This window comes from Schistocerca serialis, chromosome 2 (assembly GCF_023864345.2).
Source record: "Schistocerca serialis cubense isolate TAMUIC-IGC-003099 chromosome 2, iqSchSeri2.2, whole genome shotgun sequence".
Lineage (NCBI taxonomy): Eukaryota > Metazoa > Arthropoda > Insecta > Orthoptera > Acrididae > Schistocerca > Schistocerca serialis.
Genome location: NC_064639.1, coordinates 742,948,749 through 742,976,175, shown reverse-complemented (window position 1 = coordinate 742,976,175; position 27,427 = coordinate 742,948,749). Strand labels below are relative to the sequence as shown.

Genomic DNA, 27,427 nt, shown 5'->3' with positions numbered 1-27,427 from the left:
TTCCAATTCACACATCTTTTTATAAAAATTAAAAGATAAAACGCTCACAGCTGCACCTGTACCTAGGATAATAGTAGTTGGAATCCCACCTACTACACCAGTAGTGGATGCTAAAACAATTTCATTTGTGTTTAAACGACATTGTGTACTGTCTTGTAAAAGTTCATCTGATATATTGTTATTGTGGTTGTATCTTATAAATAAAACAGGTAGTTTTTGTTTAGAATTACTCGGCATATCATTATTCTGTTGTTCAAGTGTGGTGTCAAATAACTGATTAACATTGAAGCCGCCCCCCAAGGATTCTTCAGCCACGACCTGGGGCAAAGTAGTGACTGTTTCTAGTTTGTTGGATTAGCATTTGTACTAGGTACTGACACAGATTGAGGTTGTGCATCAGGTGTCATTTTTATTACATTCACATTCGGATATTGCCTATTATGATCTCCAAACTTTTGCGGTTGTTGTTGCTGTTGCGCATTATAACTTACCTGTCGGTCGTAAGGTATGCTCCAATTTTGACCTGGTGGCTGCTGTGGTAAAGCAGAGTTTGAATGAAAGTACTGATCGTTACGAGTCCAACCTTGATGCTGTCTTGGCTCGTAGTTATTATTATTTCTATTTCTGTTTGTGTTTTTGTTATTACCTTTGTATCCGTTGTTACCGTTGTAGTTATTACCGCGGTGCCTTTTGTATGGATTGCCGCATGAAATGTTATTACTGTTGTAACTATTGTTTGTATTGGAATACGCGTGTTGATTTTGATTTCCGTACTGAGACGGCATGTGAGTTTGCTGTTTTTGTTGTACCGCGTATCCAACTGTGGGCGCGCCAGAATTGTGTTGGCAAGCCTGCATGTTTTGCATACCACTAGTGTAAACATTGTGGCTGCTGTTTTGCCGCGCGAAGCGCTGATCTTCAAGTAACATGTCAACCGAATCTAAAGCTGTTAAAAAAATAATCTGAATCGTCATCCGGGATATGTAGGAGTTTTTCTTTAATGTTGAAAGGCAATTTGGTCTTCAACGCACGGAGTATATCTCGCGTTGCGACTGGTTCGTCTAAAAAGTGTCCCATGTTCAAGTATTTTTCAAAATATCTGCGTAAGTTACCATTTTTACTGTTAAAAGCTTCAGGTTCTAAAATTTGTCTTCTGAGTCGCTCCTGAACGGATTGCGACCAGAATTTGTTCAGAAAAGCACGCTCAAACTCACTGTACGTGGTACATACGTCAGCTTGACTGTATGCCCAGACAGCTGCATCGCCTTGGATGTAACCGACAATATATGAAATCTTTTTCCGGTCACTCCAAGTGCGTGGAAATGCGTTACTAAAAGATTTGAGAAAAATCACCGGATGAATGGTTCGTTTTTCTGGGATAAAAATCTGAAATTGCCTGTGTTTCATTAAGCTTTCGTCTTCCTTTGCATTATGATATGGATTTGTCCCACTGTAATTACTGCTATGTCCAGCTGGCGAGTAATTACGATAATGTTGCTGTGGTTTACCATGATAATAGCTTGTGTTTGTGTTTGCACATCGTGGTATGTGTTGTAGTTGTGGTGTGTTTTGTTCTTGTGTGTTTGTCGTGTGCGGTATGTGTGTGTCATACTCGAATGTATATTGGTTCCTGAACTGTGCATTTTGACTGATATTTTCGTTACATTCAGACTGTGGTCGATCGGTGAATTGTCTCATGGGTTCAGTGACGGATTGTATTGCGTCACTGATCAGCTGTTTTGTTATTAGTAATGTATTGCGCTACGGAGTCGTGCACAATTGTTGGTAAATTTTCACGTAAGCATCTATCAAAATGTTTGTCTTTGTTGACTACCCAATCATGAAATTCTTTATTAATATTTTGAAAATGAGCTGTGGCATCAGATTGTAAGATGTCAGTCAGGTGTTGTTCAACATTGTCAAATTTATTCTGTACGTCAGTAATTCGTTTTTCAAGGTTGTCATGTACTGAAGAATATGTTTGAATTTGTTCAGTAAGAACTTCACACGTGACATTAAGGTTTTTTACTTGTGTCTGTAAAAGTGCTACGTCAGTTGTAGTCTTTTCTTGTCTCGTATTAAGCAGGGAAAATTTAGCACTGAGTTCAGTCATCTGTTTGGTCAGTGTGGCGTCTATAAGTTCCACACGCTTACATAAAGTGTCATTACCTGTCTTGAGTGCTATGAGATCAGATTTGATTCCGTCATTTTGTGTCTTTAACTGTTCATTTTGCGTCTGTAAGGTTGCCATGTTTTCGGCGTTTTGTTTCATTAGCATTTGTAACATGTCGGCAATGTTTACCGTTTGCAAGGTCTCTGCCCCCGCCGCGTCATTAGACGTGACGTCATGCATTAACATGGGCTCTGATTAAGACTTTGAAATTTTTGTGGTGGAAGGCCTATTGTCAAAATTTTCGTCAACACTCGCGTCAATGTTTGATGAATCGTCACTACCGGTTGCCGTCGTAAAGTCATTTTCTAACATTTGTCTCTCGTCCGAGTCGGATTGCGTCTGAATAGTACGTCTTTGCTGTTCCATTTTTGCGTATTGTTTTCTAGTTATTACCATGCCACACGTGATATATGTTTCAAGAAAATATTTGACACTGATTTTAAAATAAAATGCAGTTGAGCATGAATCGCTCGTAGCAACAATGGCTGTCTGTTAATTTAAAAATATAAACTGAATTTGAGATTATTGGTAATGGCTGCTGGCCATGTTACATGATATCGTACAGAAGTCGGCCATATTGTACACTCGTGTATTGGTATTGTTGCATACGTTATTGTTTAGGGAAAAGTACTGAGAATGAAATTTATCACTGAAACTGTTATGCGGAAAAGAAACACTACAGAATTTTACTGAAAAGCTAATACACTGAATTATACGTCTGGTCAAGCCTGCTAATGCAAAGATGCTGCGTCTTACCTTATTTTGCTGGAAGCTTCTTTGCGTCTTCCCGCAAAAATTTTATAATTGGCAAATATCTTCTGATTTTTGTTATTTCTCATATAGTCAAGTCCAGGTCCAGAAAGTTGATTTTTCACATGAAACAAAGAGAACAATGTAACAAATGACAAAATAACAAGTCCTGTCACAGTCGCCAATATAAAATAAATAAAATAAAATAAATAGAATATTAATTATTTTATCTGTATGATTGTCTCTCCTATGAGTCGTCAGGTTTTAATTATTCGGTATCAGACGCTTGACAATGGCTTTTTCGTAAAGGCAATGTTACTCGTAGTTGACCGTGAAATAAAACTGAAATAATCGGACTTCGTAATTAAATCGTTTCCAAAGACTGCTGCGGTAGGTGCGGACTCATAAACTAAATCTCAATATTACAATAATTTGCCAGCCATGCCAAAACGTCGTACAGAGGTGATTGTCTACTAAACAAAAAATTACACAGTTAGTTAAATCAGATATATTCAATGAATAAGCCTACAGTTCATAATCCTACTTACTTTTATAAATATAAATTCTTTTCAGAATCGAGTGCCTAGTATGGTTGCAACTCGCAGTAATTTTCTATAACATGAAATATGGCGGTGTGCCAGACAATAAACTAAAATACGTGCTTCTCGCACCACTTCAACCAGACCTCTCCTTTCTTAATCAAACATACGAGTAACGTAATTGTGCTTTTGTTTTATCAGCGACACAGCGCTGCAGTTGTGTGCCATAGGCTTTATTTATTTGTCACTGATTATTTATTTAATTAATATCTCGCGTTTCCAAGGAAACTCACGCTCGGCATGCAAATGTGCCTTTATAATACCTCAGTTACTGGCTGTACAAATACGATGTTAATGGCTAAGAATGAATTGTGCTGAGTGTTATGCTGTTTAGCGCGGCTATTTTCAGAACGAGCAAAATCAGAGAAGTGGTTCTTGTGTAGCTACGTGTTAAAACGTCCTGTTGTCCCTTGATTAAAAAACATTTCGTTAAAGCATGCAGTATTATGGACGATTCGAGAATTTTAAACACGCAACTGAACAATTCTGGTACGTTTCCAGTGGATGTCAATGAACGCGTCTTTGACGCGAGCATTATTCAGGCAAGTGAACACCTGTTAACGACCGCTTCACGCACCAGGGTTGCAGAGAACGGAGTCGGAGAAAATATTCCACGAAGCACAGGTGCTTCCCACTCGGCAACGGAAGTGGCTGGTCGTTAAAGTTCACAGAATTCGTTGTGACCAAAGACAAGAGCGGAATACTCGTGGATGAGATAAGCGCGGCGCGGCGCGGCGCGGCGGGGATGATGTAGGGATGGGAGAGATGGCGGGGGGGGGGGGGGGGGGGCAGCCGCAGCGCGCGTCAGCACGTCCTAACGGAGAGGCCAGCAGACGACGACTGGAGGGCATCGCTGCGGTGCGTTCTGGCAAGTGAGTACCGTTCCACGCCGCTTTCACTCGCGCTGCTGCATTGTCTTGCAAGCGGCGACTTGTCACATCTGTCTTCAGCGTTCATCTGCATCAGAGCTGATTTCTTTAGCAATGCGTCTTTTCAGTACAGCTGTAAACATCACTTCTTCAAAGCACCGCTGTTTGCTTCTGCAAACTATTTGTGACTAAGTGTGAAAAAAACAATAATTTTCTTCATTCTGACCACTGTCGACTTATTATCAAATATAGCTGTGGCAGTTATTTGTTTTGTCTGTTTCTTCACTTTGCGATTATAGTGCACAAATGGCAACACACCTGTATGGCATTAGGTTCCAGATACCCAACAAAACATCCTTAGAAAGAGCTTGTTTACAAATCTCAGCGCTTTGCGATTGCCTGTTGTGTTTGAATCCCGGCCATTTCCATTACATCTGTTCTTTTTTGCTTCAGAAAAATGTTGTGTAGAATTATTTCAAGACACGCAGCAAAACTACCCGGTATTACTGTCTCGCTTATGTCTTTGAACTGATCTGCTTCTTGACATTACTTGTCTGAATCTTCTGTCTGCAGTTACCAAATTAAATCTGCAACTGTCGTTGATGGCTCCTAGTGGCATCACATGATACCGAAAAGAAAGTTTCGTTAATACAGCTTTTGTCTAATTTACCAGACCTGTAGGTTGATCAGCCTCAGGAAAATTAATATCTGTGCATAATATTTTGAACCATCTGGTATGTGAAATATGTAATTCAGCTCATAAACGTAGAGGAACGTTTGAAGACAACATTTGTCGCTTATTGTTTGCACTCATACCATACCCATTTTCTTTATTACTTTCATCTAGTAGAAAACCAGTCGACTGCTCGGGTACGTACGAGTACTTCGTTGTGGTCTCGGCAGTCAGTTCTCTAGATTTACTGCGGTCTCGATTAATTACCTTACAAATGATTTACCCCGTCTTTCGATACAGTGTATGTCCTTCATCTGCAAATCAGGATAGTACTAGATATACTGTCAATTTGAAACTGAACAGAGAAGTGTAAGCAGAGTTGTTAATCGACATTTTGTGGTCTTCACAGCGCACTGTAAGACCTTGGTTTGCATATTATTTGCTATTCTGGTCACATATCTTCTATAAACATTCGGATAGTAACAATATGGCAAAATTGTGCAACCAAGCTCGCCACTCCTCTAGCATAAACAGTCTGTTAACGAGCAATGTCAGCACAATTGTTTTGTTGTCATTGCTAAAAAAAAGGTTGTCATGAGCAGAATCTTCTTTTTTTTTCTTTTTTGTTGCTACGGGAAACAGTAAACCTGTCATCAGATTTACTAACGTTAGATGCTGGAAGAGGCCAAGCGAATGTCAAACTTAATATTTATAAGTGACTTATAACATTCACAAAAATTAAAATTTTGACACTGTGTTATAAACTCACGCTGTTAACAAAATTCTGTACTGGATATTTGTCTTTGGTCGAAGCTGGTCACACAATTAATAACAAATGTAACAGCAGCTTCAGCTGTCAGGTGATGACATTTCTACAATTCAACAGACACAGGGAAAGGGACATGTCAATATAAGTCACCAGTTGAACGGCGTATAATTTTCACCAATGTAAACATTGAAAGGAGCTTTATGTAGAATTGTGAAACAGATACGTATTTCAAGGTAGTACTGAAATAGACGCATGTGAGAATAAATACTTGATTGAAGTCACAAAACAGGATCGACACGCAGTCTTCGTCACTGGCGCTTTCAGTATCAATATATGCCGCACTGTGGTATTTCGTCATCAATCTCCGCTTTTTGCAAAATTGCTAAGAGCAAGTCGTTTACACTAAATTCCACCTTGCGATATGTGGCGGAAGGTACTTTGCGCAGTACTTACCCAGTTTTTACCGAACACTCCGCTGGCTGGAAGAAGGCCAGTAGGGAGCTGCAAATTTTCTCCTATAGTAGGAACGCGTCGCTCCTCCGGCTACCGTTTTCCCGTACTCTGTGTAGATTCATCTTAGTGTCACATCAGGTCCAGTGGCCTTTCCTCTGTTTAGAAATTTCTGTTCTATTTGCTGCCCATGATCGCTTGTTTCTGTATCTGCGAGTTTTGCATTGGTGTTACGCTTGAGAAGGGGAGCCGCAGTCCGATTTTCTTCGATGAAATGGTTTTGGAAAAAGGAATTTAGCATATTCTGTCAGTCGTTCCCCGTCTCGATGCCATTATGATCACTGGACAAATGGCTTTGATCCCTTTATTAATTTATTAAAATTCCGAAACAGCTTAGGAGTTTCTGACAGACTGTGAGGTAGAAATTTACTTTCGAATTTGTCTAACGCTTCATGCATGTCTGTCATTACGCACAAGTTGGCTTCGTTCAGTATTTGTTTGTCTGAGGCTTTGGCTACGTTTCAATCTGCAGTGAAGCGGCTTTCTCATACAGCTGTCGATCGACGGCGAGACCTTCGGGTGCTTCACAAAATTTTGCTATGTACATAGGTGTCTAGGAGTTATTGCACGACATTGTTGAACTTCTTCCATTTATACAGAACATTTTCACACTCAGAGACTAATGTTTCGTGTTGACTGTCTGGTTCATTGAAAACTGCTTCTCGTTGCACTTACAAAACAGAATTTCCTTCCTACTTTTTCTTTTACATTCCTAAGGACACCCGTAACCAGTTATGCTACAACAGTCCTGCAACAATGGATTAGCTATTCTACATTCACTGAATGGGAAAGTTTGTTTGTATAAGGGTCACTCCAAAAGAAGTGCACACAGTTTTCATTCTGCATGTGTGAAAGTTTTACAGTGTATAGATACATCCTTCCTGCTTGTTTTCAAACTTAGTTCAACCTTTTCCCGAGAGTGGCGCCGTCATAGCATGTCTTCAAGATGGCTGCTACAATGACGTTCGTCAGAAGCAACGTGCTGTCTTAGAATTCCTGTGCTGTGAAAACGAGACAGTGGGAAACATCCACAACAGGTTGAAAAACGTGTATGGAGATGCTGCTGTCGATCGCAGTACAGTCAGCCGGTGGGCAACCAGGTTACGTGATGAAAGCGGGCACGGCAATATTGAGGATTGTCCTCGCAGCGGCAGGCCTCGTACTGCACACACTCCAGACAATGTGCAGAGAGTTAACGAATCGGTGTCTGCTGACAGATGCATCACAGTGAACGAATTGTCACGCTGGGTTGGGACAGGGGAAGGAAGTGTTTGCAGAATACTGAAAGTGTTGGAGTTAAAAAAGGTTTGTGCCAGGTGGGTTCCCAGGATGTTGACAGTGGCTCACAGAGAAACAATAAAAACGGTGTGCAGCGAACTTTTGGAACAGTACGAGAATGGTGGAGATGAATTTCTTGGAAGATTTGTGACTGGTGATGAAACATGGCTCCATCATTTTTCACCAGAGACCAAGAGGCAATCAGTGGAGTGGCATCATGCAAATTCACCCAATAAAAAAAAATTCAAAACCACACCTTCTGCTGGAAAAATTATGGCTACGGTGTTTTTCGATTCCAAAGGACTCTTGCTTGTGGACATCATGCCAAGAGGAACCCCCATAAATTCTGATGAATATGTGGCGACACTGAAGAAACTTCAAGCTCGACTGAGTCGTGTCGACCACATCGGCAAAAGCAGGATGTTTTGCTGTTGCACGACAATGCACGGCCACACATCAGTCAAAAAACCGTGGAAGCGATCACAAAACTCGGATGGACAACACTGAAACACCCGCCTTACAGTCATGACCTGGCTCCATGTGACTATCATCTCTTTGGAAAACTGAAATACTCTCTTCGTAGAACAAGGTTTGAAAATGATGACTCCCTTGTGCCCGCTGCCAAACAGTGGCTCCAACAATTTGGTCCAGAATTTTACTGTTCGCGTATCTAGGCGCTGGTTGCAAGATGGCGTAAGGCAGTTGAGAGGGAGGGTTATTATGTGGAGAAATGAAAATATTGTTCCTAAAGGATGTATCTGCACACTGTAAAACTTTCAAACATGTAGAATAAAAGATGGATTTAAAAAAAAATTGAGTGCATTTCTTTTGGAGTGACCCTCGTAATCTGAAGGTTCAAATTGTTATGATAGCGAAACGGTTCTGTTATTAACTTCTCAATGTAACATTAGAATATGGTGTTTAGAAAAATTTCGCACGATTCTTTGTCCCTACTACCCACCAAAAATCACCTGAGTCTCCCAATCTACGAAGGGTTAGCTGAAATCTCACCCAGGTACTACAACATGATCAGGAAGACACACAATTCTCTGTAAGATTTCCCTCAAATCTGCCACTATTCCCCTTGAGGCAGGACATGTGATTACAATGGTTGACCCTCTCTAACACGGTCCAAATTATTTAATACTTAGATTCTAACCTACCCTCAGAAGAAGCTACTGCATTAATTACGGCTATAAACACATCTCTACCACAGGCAGCCAAATTATCTCTGCGATACAAACTGTTATTGCTGTAATATCTTGTTTCATCCAGATTCTTCCTCTAGTACTACGTGAGCTAAGAGCTCACGAGACAAGCAAACAAGTTCTGGTTCCTTTCCTTGGACGCTCCTGCCCCGATCTGCTACGGCGAATTCAACTATGTGTTATTAATAAGCCGAAATTTATCTCCCTTTGAAATCAAAACGTAATATATTGGGCCAGTGGAAGAATTTCTATGTCCTTCTTAAACCCATATGTTCTGTGTTACCTGGAAGCCGCTTCCCGCATACGCTTCACGCCCCACGTTTTAAGAAGCGTCCTACAATTCCCCACACGACAAGACTGCCCGCTGACTTAAACTCTTTACTAGATGAAACACTAAATAAAACATAACTAGCCAAGCTTTCGCTTTGTGTATCGTGGACTTGAGAGGCTCTCTGGCGAACTTACAGGAGAAACTGGGAGACACACGTTGTTGTTTAGAAAGCCCTGCTGCGGATCCGCTGCCAACTGCTGTCAGCGACCTTCACACGTGACCGCGTCTGGGGAATAACCGCGGAGAGGCAGTGCGGGATAAGAAACAGCGGACTGCTAACCACACTGCGCGTATCATCCGTTAAGTAAATCGTCTCTTGAGGAAGAGCAATGAGTTCAACATACAGTAACACGGAAAACCCTACCAAGCGAGATGCTCTGTTACCGATGCTCTTTTAGTGCGGGCCATAGAAGACTAAAATATAACCAGTGTGCTGCCCATGTTACGATAATGTAGCAGAGAACGACAGTATTGCTCCTAGTGAGCTGGCGATAAACTTCGAGCCGGGGAAAATATGGTACGAAAATCTGCCTTAAAATTAGCACAGACTTCTTCACATCCTAAAAAATAGACAAGATAAATATTCATCCTCTGGTTTGTGTAAATCCAAACTACCTATTGACTTCTGTCTCGGGTTCTTCGGCCGACGTTTGACGATTTGTCTGACATTTCGCCAGCACGAGTGGCTGGCATTGTAAAAACTTCACCAACCATTGCTGGTGGAGGAGGTTGAGGGAGACGCTGACGATGCCTGCCACTCGTGCTGGCGAACCGTCGGAAAAATCGCCAAACTAACATCGGCCGAAGAAACCGATACAGAAACCAACAGATAACACGATACTGCTGTGCCTGTGTTATTTCGAATACGATGCAAGGTTTCTTTGGACATGCATACATTCGGGATAACACAGGTACTGCACTGTCGCATGCATCCCCCGACACCGAGCAAGCGACTTTCAAGTAAAATGTCTCGCCCGTAGGGGAATACACATAATGGATGCACGAGTACAGGTTGTTGACAAATGGTTGATGACATATGGAAATTTTCGTGTGCGGTCTGTCGTGTATGGATAGCCCAATGGTTAGTTCCGCTTGGGACGCGACATCGACCGGACGTGCCGGTACTTCCGCGTAGTACCGTAAACACCGCAGCGGACGAGGGTACAGGTACGGCCATTCTATCACGAGACGGAATCCCAGTGAGCAATATCGAAATGTTGCCAAATTTTTGACGTCACCGTCGTCGATATCTATGCTCCAACTGGAACGACTCTAAAATCAGAAAGAGCTAACTTCTTTAAATAAGACATCATCTGCTTGTTACGCCACAACCCAATCCAGGTGATAATTAGTGGTGATTTTAACTGTGTGATCCAGAGGCAAGATCAATCGCCAAACTTTAATTACTGTAGGGGGTTACATGATCTGGTGCCTCACCTGCAGGTGAAAGATACGTGGGAACTAAAATTTCTTACCCTGGTAAAGTATACATACCTTACCTCCATCGCATGTAGCCGTCTAAACCATTTGTACATCTCTGAGAATATTTGCCAACATGTTCTGGACGCCGATGTCATTCCGGCTACTTTCTCCGACCACTGCGCCCTCTGTGTCACGATAAATCTGGCCAAACAGCATATTAAACGGCATAGGATTCCGTGGAGCCTAAATGTTTCTATTCTCGCCAATGCCGCACTACGAGATGTAATCTCCACGACATGGGCGGACTGTCTCAATCAATGCTGCAGATATCCGAGCAAGATAGCCTGGTGGAATGTTGTGGTCAAACGGAAAATGCGATTATCCTTTAAAAAACTACAGCTGGCAACGGGCGCAAGATGTCAAACGCGCGACTGATTTTTACCAGTCAGTTCTGCGAGAGTTGTACGCGACTGTGTCACCAACACACAGCAAACAAAGTCGAAGCTTGAAGGACTGGAGATCAGATCTAAAGCAAAATCGCTTCAAGAGGACGAATTTGCATCGTTGTACCACCTTATAAAACATCGTGCCGATCGCAAGCGAGCTTTTATCGGGGAGCTGGACGCAGATGATGGACTCCGTTTGACCCGACAGAGTGATGTTCTTACTGCAGTTTACCGGTACTTCAAGGATCTGTACTCGCAGTGCGATACACATGGTGGTGACGGCGGCGAGATCGTGCATGCCTGCAGAGAACTCGGCGGTCGTACACGATTTTGCTCCAGACGTCCGAAACGAGTGCTTTTACTGGAACATGATATCGCCTGCAGCGCCTCTCCTAGGCTCGTGGCCATATCAGTTGGACTTCAGATGACTGGAAAACCGCGGCCTGGTCAAGTGAGTCCCGATTTCAGTTGGTAAGAGTTGATAGTACGGTTCGAGCGTGGCGACGATCCTACGAAACTATGGTCCCAGGCGGTCAAGAAGGCACTGTGCAAGCAGGTGGTGGCTGAACAATGGTGAGGGCTGTGTTTACATGGAATGGACTGGGTCCTCTGGTACAAGTGAGCCGATCATTGACTATAAATGGTCATGTTCGGCTAACTGGTGAGCATTTGCAGCCATTCGTGGACTTCACGTTCCCAAACAACAATAGAATTTTGATGGATGTTAATGCACCGCTTCACCGAACTGCAACTGTTGGGGATTTGTTTGAAGAACGTTCTGCACAATTTGAGCGGATGATAGGTGACCCAGATCGCTCGACATGAATGCCATAGAACATTTATGGGACAAAATAGAGCCTGAGTTCGTGCACAAATTCCAGCACAGGCAACACTTCCGCTGTTAGGGCCGGCTATAGAGGCAGAATGGGTCAATATTTCTGCAGAGGACTTACAACAACTTGTTGAGTCCGTGCCACGTTGAGCTGCTGCACTATACTGGACAAAATGATGTCCGACACGATATGAGGAGGAATCACGTGACGTTTCTCACCTCAGTACATGGTGTATTAAAAACCTGAATAAAATCCAACCTGCTTTCAGAAAAAACGTGTCACTTTACTTACTGAACGCCCCTCTGTTGTATGAAATCGGATTTATATACAAGCACTGCAACATAAATACTGGATTCTGTTGGAACTTATTATATTTTTTTAAATAAAAGGAAAACATATTTATTTGAAGCTGACCATCTAATATAATAATTGATTCGTGCCCTTGTCTGTATTGTGTTGTAGCCTATGTATATAATTTAAATGAAACATAAACATACTTACGTTCATATCAATTTAATAAATTATTGGAATTATGAAGTGCAGTAACAAATGGCCAATCCACCAATTTCACCTTTCAGTTATTTTTGTACTCAATATCTCTGATATCTTTAACATCTTTAAAGATACACTGTAAAAATAATGTACAGTGGAGAGTACTTGCAACCCAAGCAGGAAGGGACTATCCTTTTTCGACTGTATTTCGTTTTAACTATACTTTGTTCCCTAAAATTGCTGTTTTTTATCTGTAACACTGCGCTCCCTAATCCAGGGTGCATCGTAACCTCCCTTTTACTAGGTCTGTTGCTGTGTGAAGGGATCTGTTCTTTTCACTAACACCAGCTATGTAACTAAATAGTTCTCCGCCTTAAGATAACGACGTGAACCATCGAAACGCGTATAGACAAAATAAATATGACTGACGCTGGAACTGTTTTTTTTTTTTTTTATAGGTCTAGATTTTTCTTCGTACGTGAAGGCATGTATGACATGTGATGTTGTGATGGTGTTCATTCTTACGTGACGGATAGTCAAAGACCATAACCGGTTGCAATACATACGAATTACAAGCCAGCATTGTGTTAAGCATTTCTCCAAATACATGTGCTGTTAACCTAGGCCTGAAAATGAAACATTTAATATCATACACGCTGGAAATTGTAGTATATCTACTCCACCTTTTTACAGCATTGTTAAGATTACAAAGTTTGAAGCATTGTAGTTGAAATTAAAATAATTGGAACTACAACTGGACGAGCAAACGGAGCATGCTTTCTCGCCACGTCCAAATAATGCGGAAACAGCTGAAGGGAGAACTGGGTTGATTTCTTCCCCTCTCCCACACATTCCGTAATGTTCAGTTAATAATTTGTAACCAAACTCCAACCGTAGATACTACGAAAAGTTTCTTTAACTATCAGTTACTTAGGAATGAGCAAACTATTCTCAATATTGTGTTGTGAGTAACGTTATTTTTAACCAATAAACCTACAGCCTTTTACATAGCATTCCGTCAGTGCCTCACATCTTCACTTCATTCCCATGTCGAACGCTGAAAGAACTTCGGTATTCTGAAATAGTTTTCGTAATTTCTTCGTTTCAAATTACTTCAGAGGATGTGAATAACATCTGTGAAAGAATAATACTAAAAATGTATTTTACGCATTATAGCCTAGAGCATGTAAAATAAAATTTTGTGAATCATAGTTATAAAATAGTGGCTAAAATCAAATGGCTTTGAGCACTATGGGACTTAACATCTGAGGTCATCAGTCCCCTAGAACTTACAAAGGAACCCCCCCACCGCACCCCCCTCAGATTTAGTTATAAGTTGGCACAATGGATAGGCCTTGAAAAAGTGAACACGGATCAATCGAGAAAACAGGAAGAAGTTGTGTGCAACTATGAAATAAATAAGCAAAATATACAAACTGAGTAGTCCATGCGGAAGATATGCAACATCAAGGATTGTGTGAGCAAGGAGCCCCGTGGTCCCGCGGTTAGCGTGAAGAGCTGCGGAATGAGAGGTCCCTGATTCAAGTCTTCCCCCGAGCGAAAAGTTTAATTTATTTATTTTCGAAAAGTTATGATCTGTCTGTTCGTTCATTGACGTCTCTGTTCACTGTAATAAGTTTAGTGTCTGTGTTTTGCGACCGCGCCGCAAAACCGTGCGATTAGTAGACGAAAGGACGTCCCTCTCCAATGGGAACCTAAAACATTTTATTGCAAGGTCATAGGTCAACCGATTCCTCCACAGGAAAACACGTCTGATATATTCTACAAGACACTGGTGACGGCATGTGCGTCACATGACAGGAATCTGTCATCGACCCACCTAACTTATACACTTGGCGAATGGGAAAAAGATTCTTCTACCTTGCCCGATTTAGGTTTTCTTGTGGATGTGATAATCTCTCCCAAAAAAGTGATGAAAACATAAGATTTCGTCACATAAATTGCAAGAAATGAATGCAACAGTTTCACGGTCGCACAGTTTTCCCTGCGCTCTGTCAAAACATATGTTTTTAACGTTTTCGAATTTTTCCATGTGTAGACCGTCAAATCCTGCATGTATTCAAGCAAATCTGAACATGTCCTGGAATTTTGGAGAGCGAAGTTGATTATGTGTGAGTGCCTGAACTTTGATAACTCTCTGAAAATAAAAAAAATGAACTTTTTACTCGAGAGAGGACTTGAACCAAGGACCTTTCATTACGCAGCTCCTCACGCTAACCACGGGACCACCGCGCTCCGAGACTCATATTAACCTTGATGTTGACTATCTTGCACATGGACTACTCAGTTTGTATATTTTGCTTATTTTTTTCATAGTTCCACACAACTTCTTCCTGTTTTCTCGACTGATCTGTGTTCAGTTTTTGAAGGCCTATCCACTGTGCCAACTTAGGGGGGTGCGATGGGGAGGTTCCCTTGTTAGAACTACTTACACCTAAATAACCTAAGGACAGCACACACATCCATGTTGTTTTGCGTTATTATTTACTATTTTCATCAAGAAACCAGTTAAGTCAGTAAATATCGAATCATAAGAAATGCTCATTGAGTTTTCGCAGCAGCAACCACTGACATAAAGTGCTCTTATATTACCTACATCAGATTAATTTAAAATTCAAGCTTTAGAGAACACCTGGTAGTGGCAGAAAAGACGTTGGCGAATATTCTGTTCTAAAGAGTACAATGCGCCATTCAAATTTATTGTCTCCTTACAATGAAGTCAGTCGTAACAACAAACAAAAGGCTTGAGTTTTAAAAATAACTTGGTAAGGCTAATGCACCGAGAAAATCACATCAACATCAAATGACATCAGCGGAGAAAGACAACCTTTGCGCATCGAGAGGAAACGAATATGTTGTGGACAGTGTAAGCATTTTGGTTGTTGTATAAGTAGAAACTTACATTTTTGATTTCTTGGATGGTTGCAGCTGTCTATTTGGTCAAATTATAAATGAGCTAATTAAGAGGACGTGTGTCGTTGCAGGAGGAGTAGTGGATCGGTGAGATGCAGCTGTTGGCGGTGTGGGCAGTGCTGGCGGCAACGGCAGTGCCGAGTGGCCTGGCCGATGTGGACCTGTTCTGCGGCTGCCGAGTGCAGCACCACCAGGACTGGACGTATGCCCTCCACTGCACCAGAAACAAGGTACACCTGCTTACAGGAAGTCCCTCTAACTGAGAGATCACCTTCAGAGGACAAGTGTCAAAGCAGAGAAGGAATTATCATATTTCATCAAGATATAAGAGGTATTAGAAATAAAGTTAGTGAATTGCTTATAGATGTTGACTGAAATTATTGTTGTATCGGAGCACCACTTAAATATTTTGACAATTGGTTCAAATGGCTCTGAGCACTATGGGACTTAATTTCTGAAGTCATCGGTCCCCTAGAACTTAGCACTACATAAAGCTGACTAACCTAAGGACATCACACACATCCATGCCCGAGGCATGATTCGAACCTGCGACCGTAGCGGTCTCGCGGTTACAGACTGTAGCGCCTAGAACCGCTCGGCCACCCAGGCTGGGCAATTTGACAATTCAGAGGCATATTTACCAGGATACAGATTAGCTGGCTGTTTTTCAAGAAGTTCCTTGCCGAGTGGGGTAGTGGTCATGTACGTAAAAAAAACCGTATTCCATTTGAGTCCACTGAAGTATCACGGCACTGCACTGAACAGATATTTGAATGTTGTGCAGGGGAAGTTGAATTTAGTGAAACTGAACTTATAATTTTTGTTATTTATAGGTCCCCTAACTCTGACATCAGAGCATTTCTGCTCAAGCTAGAGAGTGTTCTTGATTCACTTTGTAGGAAGTACCAGAAATTAGTTATATGTGGTGACTTCAGTATCAACTTTGTATAAGAAAAAGGATGTTGGTAGATCTCCTAAATTCATATGATCTGATGCAGACTGTGTTTTTTCGAACTAGGGCGCAGAGGAACAGTAGCACAGCGGTATACAATATTTTTAGTCATTCTTCATTACTAGATGGGTATTCTGTTAGTAAAACGGTGAATGGTCTTTCAGACCATGATGCACATATTTTAAAACTAAAATGCTTTTGTACTCAAACAAATGCCACATATAATTACAAACGATGTAGAAAAGTTAATCCAACGACAATTGAGAGTTTTTTAAACCACGTCAAGGACTAATAGTGGCAGTATGTTTGTAGTGCCAATAACATAGATGATAAATATAATGCTTTCTTTAACACATTACTCATATTCTTTGAGTGTCTGGTCAGCCACATAAGGTTGGTGATATAAAGTCAGTTCGTAGCAAAAATAGTTCTGTTACTGATAAATCAGATCTATGTACAGTATTTGACAATCATTTTCTCAGCATTGCTGATGAATTAAATAAAAATTTAGTCTCTACAGGGAATCATATAAGTCTCTTGGCAAATGCCTTTCCGAGTTTGATGTCAGAAATACTCCAAGGTGATACTGACAGGGGGGAGACGGAGTCAATAATTAAATCTCTGAAGACTAAGGACTCTCATAGATAGTTATTGACGACGCCTTTGTCGCAATTGTTTTATTAATCTCCATTGCATGATGTAATTTTAGATTTTTTACTTCTGATGAAGGTATATTTATATATACCGAAACCTTGGTCAAGAATTTTAATAAAAATTTTTATCCTGCAACTGTTTTGGCTGTCATCCTTTATCGTGGAGAATTTCAATAGTTGCTGTTGCAGCCATGTTTAAAATCTTGAAATACGATGGAGTGCCTAGCAGAATATTAAAATACTGTGCTGCACATGTTAACCCTGTATTTAGCCATATCTGTAGTTTTTCCTTTAGGAATGGTCAGTTTTCTAAACGATTAAAGCACTCAGAAGTATAGCCGCTTTATAAAAAGGGAGAAAGGGATCATGTAGACAATTTTCGACCTATTTCTACGCCATCAGTGTTTGCCACAGTTATAGGAAAGGCTGTGTATGTAAAGATATTCGATCATTTTATATCACACAATTTGCTATCAAATGTTCTGCCTTAGAAGTGCTTTAACAACTGAAAATGCTATACTCTCTTTTCTCTGTGAGGTACTGGATGGTTAAACACAACCTTTCGAACGCTAGGCATATTTTTTTATTTCACTAAGGCATTTGATTGTGTTGATCACCAAATATAGCTCCAGAAGTTGGACCATTACAGAATATGGGGAGTAGCTCACAACTGGTTCACTTCATACTTTAGCAACAGGCAGCAAAAGGTCATTATTCACAGTGTCGAGAATGGCTGTGATGTGTGGTCTGAGTGGGGTACAGTCAAATAGGGGTTGATCCAGGGATCAGTGCTGGGTCAACTCCTGTTCCTTATTTATATAAATGATGTACCTTCTAGTATCACAGGTAACTCTAAAATATTTCTGTTAGCTGATGGCGCTAGCTTATTAGTGAAGGATGTTGTGTAGAACATGCAGTAAAAAATAAACTAACGCTAAATCACAGTAATACTAAGTTTTTACAGTTTTTAACACACAATTTAACAATACCCGACGTCTTAATTTCACAGAATGGCCATATGATTAGTGAAACTGAACAGTTTCAATTTCTAGGTGTTCAGACAGATAGTAAACTGTCGTAGAAACGCCATATTCAGGAGCTTATTCAAAGACTTAATGCTGCCATTTTTACTATTCAAACGGTATCTGGAGTAAGTGATCGTTCCACACGAAAATTTGTCTACTTTGCTTATTTTTATTTGCTTATGCCGTACAGTTGGGGTAACTTTTTCCATTCTAAGAGGTTATTTTTGGCTCAGAAACGGGCACTTCGGGCTATGAGTGGTGTTAAGTTCGCAAACCTCTTATCGACCCCTGTTCACTAGTCTGGGTATTTTGACATTGGCCTCTCAATATATATATATATCCTTTACTGTCATTTCTTGTTAACATTATCAGCTTATTCTAGAAAAGCAGCTTTCACTCAGTTAATACTTGGCAGAAGTCAAACCTGCATTTGGATCGGACTTCGTTAACTCTTGTGCCGAAAGATGTACAGTATACTGCTGCATCCATTTGCAATATGCCACCACAAGAATTCAAAAATCTTAGCAGAATCCACGGGCTTTCAAATCGAAACTGAAGAGTTTTCTCATGGGTCACTCCTTCTATTCTGTCGAGGAGTTGCTTGAAAAATTAAGCTGATTCTTGTTGTATTGTTGATTGCGTTTACTTAAACTTATGGCATGACTCTTTTTGGGTTCATAAACATTTTATTTTTATCTGTTATTGTGTGTATTGTGTATTGAACTGGGGACCTAGAGACGACGGAGAGGCTTCGTCCCGCCGTAGCCCTCGGTGTTTCACACCCCACAACAGGCCACAGCAGTCCACCCACCCCACCGCCGCCCCACACCGAACCCAGGGCTATTGCACGCTTCGGCCCCCACTCGTCAACCACCTTGTGAAATGTACAAGTCGACGAATACACTGTGGGTAATATTGACGGAGCAATAATAACTCTCCTGTCAGCAAAAACAACGTGTACATTCAGCCGAGCGAAGTGTTCAGTTCTGGCAATGGAATATGTTGTTAGAACTGCATTGAGACAAGCGACCTTCATTTCTAATAAATATTATGAGCTTTACGTTGTCACTATAAATTGTAAATTATTTGTGGTAAAAACAAATTAAGTTTTCAGTTAAGAGCATTAGTTTTTAGCTCCAATTACTAAGCTTGGCATTCACTACAATTTACCCCGTGTTACCAGACATGTGGTCATTTTATTTGTACAAATTAATCCTCAAACTGTTGTCAGAATGGAGTCTTTCTTTAATATACAGGAAATATTAATGTCAAGAACAGCATATTTTTGTCCCGTTTTTGTGTATATTTATTTTTAGATATCTAGCTTTCGTATCGTGAACCTCTAAGAAAACTTAGATGCGAGGAATATTTGCCGAACTTCAGTTTTGGAACTTTAGAGACAATAGTTCTGTGTTATCCTTCACACGATGGGTAAAGCAGATTTGCTGGTCTATTTTCGCTTCTAGCGCATACAAATTCATTGTGCGATGTTACGCACTGCGCATCATGTCTAAGCTTCGCCACATTGCCGCTGTTCGACAGTCAGCCAAGGTAGGGGCTGTTCTCGCATCTCAGTTCTTATGATATTAGAAGGAATAGTAAATCGCAGATCCACCACTGACTAAATACCTATGATGTAGAAAATGAAAGTCCAGCAGGACTTCATCTAAGAAATCACCTAGAATAGTGTTCACACCATTGAAGAAAGATACGAAAAGCACTTTCTCCCGAACACAGGTCTGGGGCCAGAGACTCCCAACGAAAGATGGTAATTGTGATCGCGCTAAATACTTCAGCTTTTCGCAGCAGCAACAGATTCTAATTGTTCTAACAAACGTTTTAGGGCTGATGGATAGCAGCACCGAGGCTTGAACAGAATCCGAGTCGGTCCTGGTGGTCTAGTCATGCCCGACAACTGAAAGATCGCGGGAACGAATCCTCGTAGGACAACGGACTTCTGTGCCTGTTTTTAACCTAGCAAACACCTCTCAATGATGGCGGAGAATTGCCAGAAACGAAACTTGTTTTGGAGGCCACGTTCAGCTGTAGGTCTCCTTTTCCCTGTTGGATAACTGGGTACGGAGACGCTATAGTTCAGTTTTTTACCTTGGCGGCTCGCGCAAGCCCGCCCAGACGCTTGAGATTGCTGCGTTGCCAGTTGCACACGACGCACGCGTCAAGAGAAGCAGCGCCATAGTATAGCATAGTTCGCAAGCTTACGTTTAGGGGGGAGCGCGCAGTTCATGAAGTAAAGCCACCACGGCCGTATTAACCCTTTCGCTGCTACAAAGACGTGCTCCCTGCATTCCGCGCTGTGGCCGATTTTGTCACTGCACTGCTCGCCTGTGCAGACACATTGTGTTCCGACTGTTTTGACACTCTTATCATTCGATTCCACAAAAACTATTTGGCTCAAAAATTAGATTTTTACCTATCTTCTTGACTGATACCTTCCCCCCATAAATGACTTAATTTTGTTTCGATGTTCAACGCAGTTATTATGCAGCATTAAATATAGTAAACCTTTGCACGAAATTTTGAAGAGTTTGCAGAGGTAAAAGTCCATAGAGTATACTTTCCGTATGGTCGATTTTAGTTGCCACAATGTTGAGAATGAAATGTGGACAAGATACCTAAATATTTCATTTAATTTCAGTACCACATAAGTGTCGTATGTAATATTGAGAAATATTCCACCTTTCGCGACTGTAACAAAAGTTTTACTTACACTGGGCACGTTTGGCTTTATTTTAAAGCACTTCAATCAATCAAAAGGAAGTAGACAAAATACATTAAACAAAACTGTGGACTTACAAAAACATTAGGACTTGAATATACCGTCTGTCAGTGAAGTGCTCAGAGCTATGTCAAATATAATTTTGTGTGTGCCACACACAAACAGCATTTATTTGCTAAAACACTGATGAGCCAACACAAACGTTGAATGTTGTGCTACCGCAGCACAAAACTACGAAAGGTGACTTGGCAATGGAGGACACAAAATACAGTCCTCTTATGATGCTTGAAAAGAGAGAAACGCGTCTGCTCTAAATAAGTCGCTTATTACAGTTGCAGAAGAGGGATATATTTCAATACCATTGGTAAAACTGCGACTGTGGAACAAAAACAAGAAATAGAACATGAATACCATTGTGTATGTGCCATACGTTTCACCGATGTAAGTGCTTTAAAATAAAGCCAAACGCGCCGTGTGTATATAAAACTTTTATTACAGTCGCGAAAGACGGAATATTTCTCAATATTACATACGACACCTATGTGGTACTTAAATTAAATGAGATACTGTTATACAGTAAATATTACATGAAATTTAGGTATCTTGTCCACATTTCATTCTCAACATTGTGGCAACTAAAATCGACCATACGGATAGTATACGCTATGGACTTTTACCTCTGAAACTCTTCAAAATTTCGTGCAATGGTTTACTGCATTTAATGCTGCACATCAAAACAAAATTAAGTCACTTATGGGGGGAAGGTATCAGGCAAGAAGACGTGTAAAAATCAAATTTTTTGCCAAATAGGTTTTGTGAAATCGAATGATAAGGGTGTCAAAGCAGTGGGAACACCATGTGTCTGCACAGGCGAGAAGTGCAGTGATGAGAAAATCGCGCACAGCGCGGAATGCGGGGAGCACGTGTCTGCAGCAGCGAGAAAGTTAATGAAGAGGCAAACCACTAGAAATTTCATTCAAACGAATAAAATTCGTGAAGTAAGGCACTCCAATATTGTTTTTAAATAATGAAAATATTAAATACCGCACAAGGTTTGAACTCTTAACTTTTCACTTGGCAGCCCAACACTTTAACCGTTCCGCTACCTCAACTCATCGAACAGTGTATCTCCATAAGGACTCTAACACCTCACGCAACTACTTATAAACACTGTTGGTATGACTATGAATTACTCACGCTTCGTCGAAGTACAATAGGAAATAAACAATTACCGCTGTTCTTTATTGCGAAAAAGCAGTTCATGAGATTGAAACAAACACCTTTCCTTGCTATCGCCTGAATTAGGAGTCTTATTGCTTGTTTGGTTTAATTAATTAAAAAAATGGCTCTGAGCACTATGGGACTAAACATCGATGGTCATCAGTCCCCTAGAACCTAGAACTAATTAAACCTAACTAACCTAAGGACATCACACACGTCCATGCCCGAGGCAGGATTCAAACCTGCGACCGTAGCAGTCGCGCGGTTCCGGACTGAGCGCTTAGAACCGCTAGACCACCGCGGCCGGCGTTTAATTAATTAATAGAATATGAAGCAATTGGTATAAAGAATGCTTTTTCCAAACTTTCTGTAAAAGAAAGTCTGCTATCAAGACATTGCTTTTGTTCTATTACTTTATTTATGACTGAACGTTTCTAAAACTGAAGACACTCGTTCGTGCTCTGCACTGCTGTCGAGATCTGGCCACGTCGTTCTCTGTTCATTGGCTGACTGCGTTTTGTGACGTGAGATGCGCAGAACGAACCTAAACTCGGCCGCCAAGATATATGACGCGCACTTTAGTCGCGAAAGCGACGTCCAATTGAGAGACTTGCACGGGGAATGCAGCCACACGAAATTATCGTTATTGTTATAATTATTATTATTGTTGTTATCGTGATTATGATAATCCATACTTATACATAAATATATAGATTCTCCTTCGTGAGTTCTTTGCTCGCTTCTGTCTCAACGTAGGGGTCAATCTCTGTGGAGCTACTGTAGGACTCTTAATATTTGCGGCGGTTTGGCTGGACCGGCCCGCCGATACGTCAGCGGCCGCGAAAGGGCGGCGCCTTTGTTGCAGGGCTCGTATTGTTAGCGAGTTGAGTTTGCTCATTTCGATCACCCTTTATAGGCGCTGAAGTCCTCCGGCAAGTGGCGTTTGCTGCTTAAATCGTTTAACTCGGGGGAAACTTACAATATTCAGTCACCTAAAGTTTTTCTCCGACAGTTTTGTTTTTAGAGAATGTCCGCCTTGAATAAACCGCTATATTATCTCTTTATATTTCGCCGGCATGTTTCGCTAAAGTTTCAGCATAATCAGTGGTCTTTTATCATCTGTCTATAAAACAGGAAAAATGCTCTTTACTATTTGTACATACATAAATCTGGTATTTTAATTTACGAATTTGAAAAGATACAAAATTTTATATATATATACATATATATGACTTGTTACTAGATGCTGTAGTTTTCTTGGATTTTTTATGTTTTTTATTGTAGTTATTTTCTTCCTGTTTGTCATCTGAGACCATATAGAATTTAATGTAGCTCAGTTATTTTCTTCGAAATTTTTTGCAGTTGGGAATGTTATGGTTATGCTTAATGTTAACTAATTCTATGTGGAAGATTATGAGTGTGATTGTAATATGTTTCACTTACTTGTTCTAGTTTCCCCATTATTTTCACTATGAAGACCTGCTTTATTAAATCAAAGGGTGAGGAACAAAACGTCTTTGACTGAGTGCGCCGCCCTATTCTTCCTGAGCCACGTTAATAGTTTCCAGATGACTTCTCAGATGATTGTGCAAAATACCCTCTTGTACTTCTTCCTCTTTTTTATCTTTTCTTCTGGCCACTGATATACCACTGTTGTTTCTAGTGCCGATGCAGCGTTCAACATTTTCTCATGAAGAAATAGTATATTTACAGTCTCGTTGAGACATTTAAGTGCCATCTTTTTATACGGTAATAGTGTAAGCTGAGTAAATGAATTAAAATTTGTGCCATGGCCAAGACTTGAACCCAAGTTTCTTTGCTTACTAAGCAGAAATACTGACCATTTATTTTTTTATCTAATTTTGTTCTATACTGTTCATTGAATTCCTTCGGGATGGACGTCCGATGACACCCTTTCGGATTCGTCGTTGATCCGTTCATTCAGTTTTTTTTTATTACAGAGGATAGCTAACCTTCTGACCGAATACGCTGATCTACCGTACCGGCAACCATGACACCACCGCAGCACTATGGCTATTGCTGCACAGACTACTACAGTCCAATGCCCTCCCCAACATAAATTTCATATCTTCAGCTTGTTTTCCCCTTTCATCGTCATTATTGCTGGTGTATGCTGAATATATGAATTAAAAGAAAACAAGGAGACCTTGGTTCAAGCCCCGGCCATGGCACAAATTTAATTTATTTATTCAGGCTGCACCATTCCGCATATAAAGATGAAACTTAAATGCCTTGAGGAAAATGTAATTGTAAGATCTATACGATCACCTGAGGTACAGGATTTCCCCATTATATCCAACGATGGCTGTTGTTCCAGTCCTGGAGAGTCCTGGCAATAGTGACAATTTAGGAGAAAATAAGCTGAAGATATGAATGGAAGTTCGAGTTGCACTGGACTTGGGTAGTCCATGCAGGAATGTTACCCATAGCGCTGCAGTGCTGTAATGGTCAGCGAGTCCCAGTCATGGCACAAAATTTAATCAATTCGTTCAACTTACACTATTATCCTAGATTTTCTCTTTTACTGTAAATTACCATTTATGGTAATGGAATTAAACTTAATGCAGATTTCTATTTACTATTACGCTTTACTGTACAGATCATGTAAAAATATGGGTTTACTAATAAAACAGAAACTGACATTAGATTAAGTTATTGATAACAAACAAATCAAACAGTGAATTGTCAAACGTATATCATTCAGCTGACACGAAATAGTTGGATGCGTCATTTCACTATCTTTCCTGCAGTACGGTACCGGTAGGTTTCTGGACATTAATTCCGTACAGACTTATACTACTGTGGCCCGATTAAAAGCTTTCATTTATGTGAGTGTAACTCAGAAACACTCTGTAATCCCTGCCTGTAGTGTTATGTGAACCAGTTTGCAAGAAAACAAACAATATTAAATTTCATTGTATTTTTGTACTTTTTGCAGAATGAGCCCTCTGGTGTTTCTTGCGGAAAAGGTGAGTCAAGTTTGTGACAATATTTCATATAATAACACGACTACAGTCACGATGAAATGGTGATATTCTCTATAATTGTGATATTTAGGTAAGTCTCAATATTTATAATATCTATATAGGTAAGCGCTTTGGGTTTTATTCAAATCTCTTCCCAACATTGTTTACGATTAATACTTTCGGTAACTGTAACGTTAGCATGTTCCTAGTCACAAAAAGTAACAACAAATTGTCGACTATCATAGGATTAAGCAAGCTTACTTATATCTATGTAAATGTAAGGAACAAGCCATTTTCCTTGTCGACTGTTTCACTGTACTGCTTTTCTAAGTTACTGTAGCAAATAATTATTATTGAAGTAATTTTTTAGCTTCATTATCCAAGGTGTTATTCTTATTACCTTATGTAGTGTGCTTCCACATTCTTGTACACTTTCTCATACCTGAAGTCCCGTGTTCTGACATCAGTCGGCTAATACAAAGATAACTGAAGCCTTCTGTGACTTGCACTATCACTCTTAAACACTCGTCCTGTACAGTGTGATAGCATAAACAACTGTATAACCTGCCAAAAATCTCTCAATTTGATTAAAAGAGTGAAACGCTTTTGCTATCAACAATATGGGACAAGAAAATGTAATGAAAATATTCGTCCTCGAAAACAGTCCATAAATGGCAAGACCTTGTGATGTTAGTATGCAACAAATGCATTTCTTTTACATTACAAACCTAATTTCATACAAATGGACTTGAATCCGTTTGTATCTACTGTTCGCGTGTTTTGTATCACACGCTCCCATTTTTCTAGGAGAAGTCAAAATACTGATAAAAACCGAAACTTGAATCTATTACCAAGGGTATATGACCAATGCCGTATATACAATTTTAAACATGGCAGTCTCTCAGCAACTGTATACAAATTTCAACGGAGAAATAACTCAGCCAACAGGTTGCAAATAATTTTTAATACATTGACCTAGTTTTCGACATCTCTAAGAATGTCTTCATCAGCACCAAATTTTAACAACCGTACAGTTATATTGCGAGCTGTCCATAGTCAAAACTATGAGCACACATGCTCAAGTAAAAAACTAAATAGTTTCAGAGTGTGGTCCGTATACCTTGTAATAAACAATGTATTCAAATTTATTTGCAACCATTTAGCTGAGTTATTTCTACATTGACTGCTGTATATTAAAATATGCTGACTCTTAAGCCAAAAGTCCCTCCCCACCATGAACCATGGACCTAGTAGCGTTGGCACAACTTGAACTTGTCTACGATTAGACAACCATACGTAGGTGCAATCACAAAGTGGGATGGGGTGGGGGTTGGAAGGGGGGGGGGGGGGGGAAGCGGCATCTGTTGAGACGCGAAACAAACCTGAGGTTCCTGAAGAGGGCCGGCAACCTTTTCAGTAGTTATAGGGGCAACAGTCTGCACGATTGACTGATGTGGCCTTGTAATATCAACCTAAATGGCTTTTTGCGCCAGTACTGCGAATGGTTGAAAGCAAGGGGAAACAAACGCAGCAATTTTTCCTGAGGGTATTTACCTATACTGTATAATTAAATGATGCTGGCATTCTCTTGGATAAAATATTCCTGAGGTAAATTAGTCCCACATTAAATATCCGGTTGAGGGCTGCTCAGGATTGTGTCGTCATCAGGAAAAACAAAACTGCCACTCCAAGGTTCGACCATGGAATGTTAGTTCCTTAATGTTGCAGAAAGGTTAGAAATTTTAAAAAGGGAAGTGGACAGACTGAAGTTCCACATAGTGGGGATTTGTCGGTGGTGGCAGAATAAATAGGACTTTGGTTCTAATAATGGATATGAAAATAGGAACGCGGGTGAGCTCCTATGAGCAACATAGTCCATGCATTAATCGTAAACAAGACAGATACAAAGCTAACACCCATCACTATAGTACAGGTTTAAAAGCCAGCCTCGTAGCCGACATAGACATAAGGCCAAAACCCACCACAGAAGTATATGTTTATATGCCACCTAACTCCATAGATGAAGAGATTTAAAAAATGAGACAAAAGGGATATTTTAGATAATTAAGGGAGAAGAAAATTTAACTGGAATTCAGTTGTAGGAAGAGAAGCGAAAGTAGTTCGAGAATCGGGGGAAGAAATGAAAACAGAGGAAGCCGAGCGATAGAAATTTGCACAGACCCTAACATAATCATCTTTAATACTTGGTTTAAGAGCCATGAAAGAAGAATGTAGATATGAAAAAGATCTGGAGGCATCGGAAGATTTCAGATAGTTTATGTAACTGTAAGGCAGAATCTCTGAATCACATTTAAACTGTAAGACATTTCCAGGAGCAGGTGTGGACTCTGACCACAATTTATTGGTTATGAACATCAGATTAAAACTGAAGAAATTGAAAAAAGGTAAGAAAGTAGTGAGGTGAGTCTCAGTTAAGTTGAAAGAAGCAGAGGTTTTTGAGAATTTCAGTGGGTGCATTAGACAATAATTGACCAGAACAAGGGAAAAGGGTACAGTAGAAGAGATGAAATAGTGAAAGCAACAGAGGATCAACAATAGATAAAA

The 27,427-nt window shown here is 40.4% G+C and overlaps 1 protein-coding gene across 1 annotated transcript in view; it reads left to right on the top strand.

Annotated features, from left to right (window-relative positions):
* The first annotated feature begins 4,313 nt into the window (after positions 1-4,313).
* The window catches only part of LOC126457947 (macrophage mannose receptor 1-like), a 55,300-nt gene continuing 32,186 nt past the window's right edge, over positions 4,314-27,427 (top strand). The window contains exons 1-3 of the mRNA XM_050094678.1: positions 4,314-4,394; positions 15,359-15,517; positions 24,835-24,865. Coding sequence (XP_049950635.1) covers positions 15,380-15,517; positions 24,835-24,865 — 169 coding nt within the window. The 5' untranslated portion in view covers positions 4,314-4,394; positions 15,359-15,379. The remainder of the gene's footprint in view (positions 4,395-15,358; positions 15,518-24,834; positions 24,866-27,427) is intronic.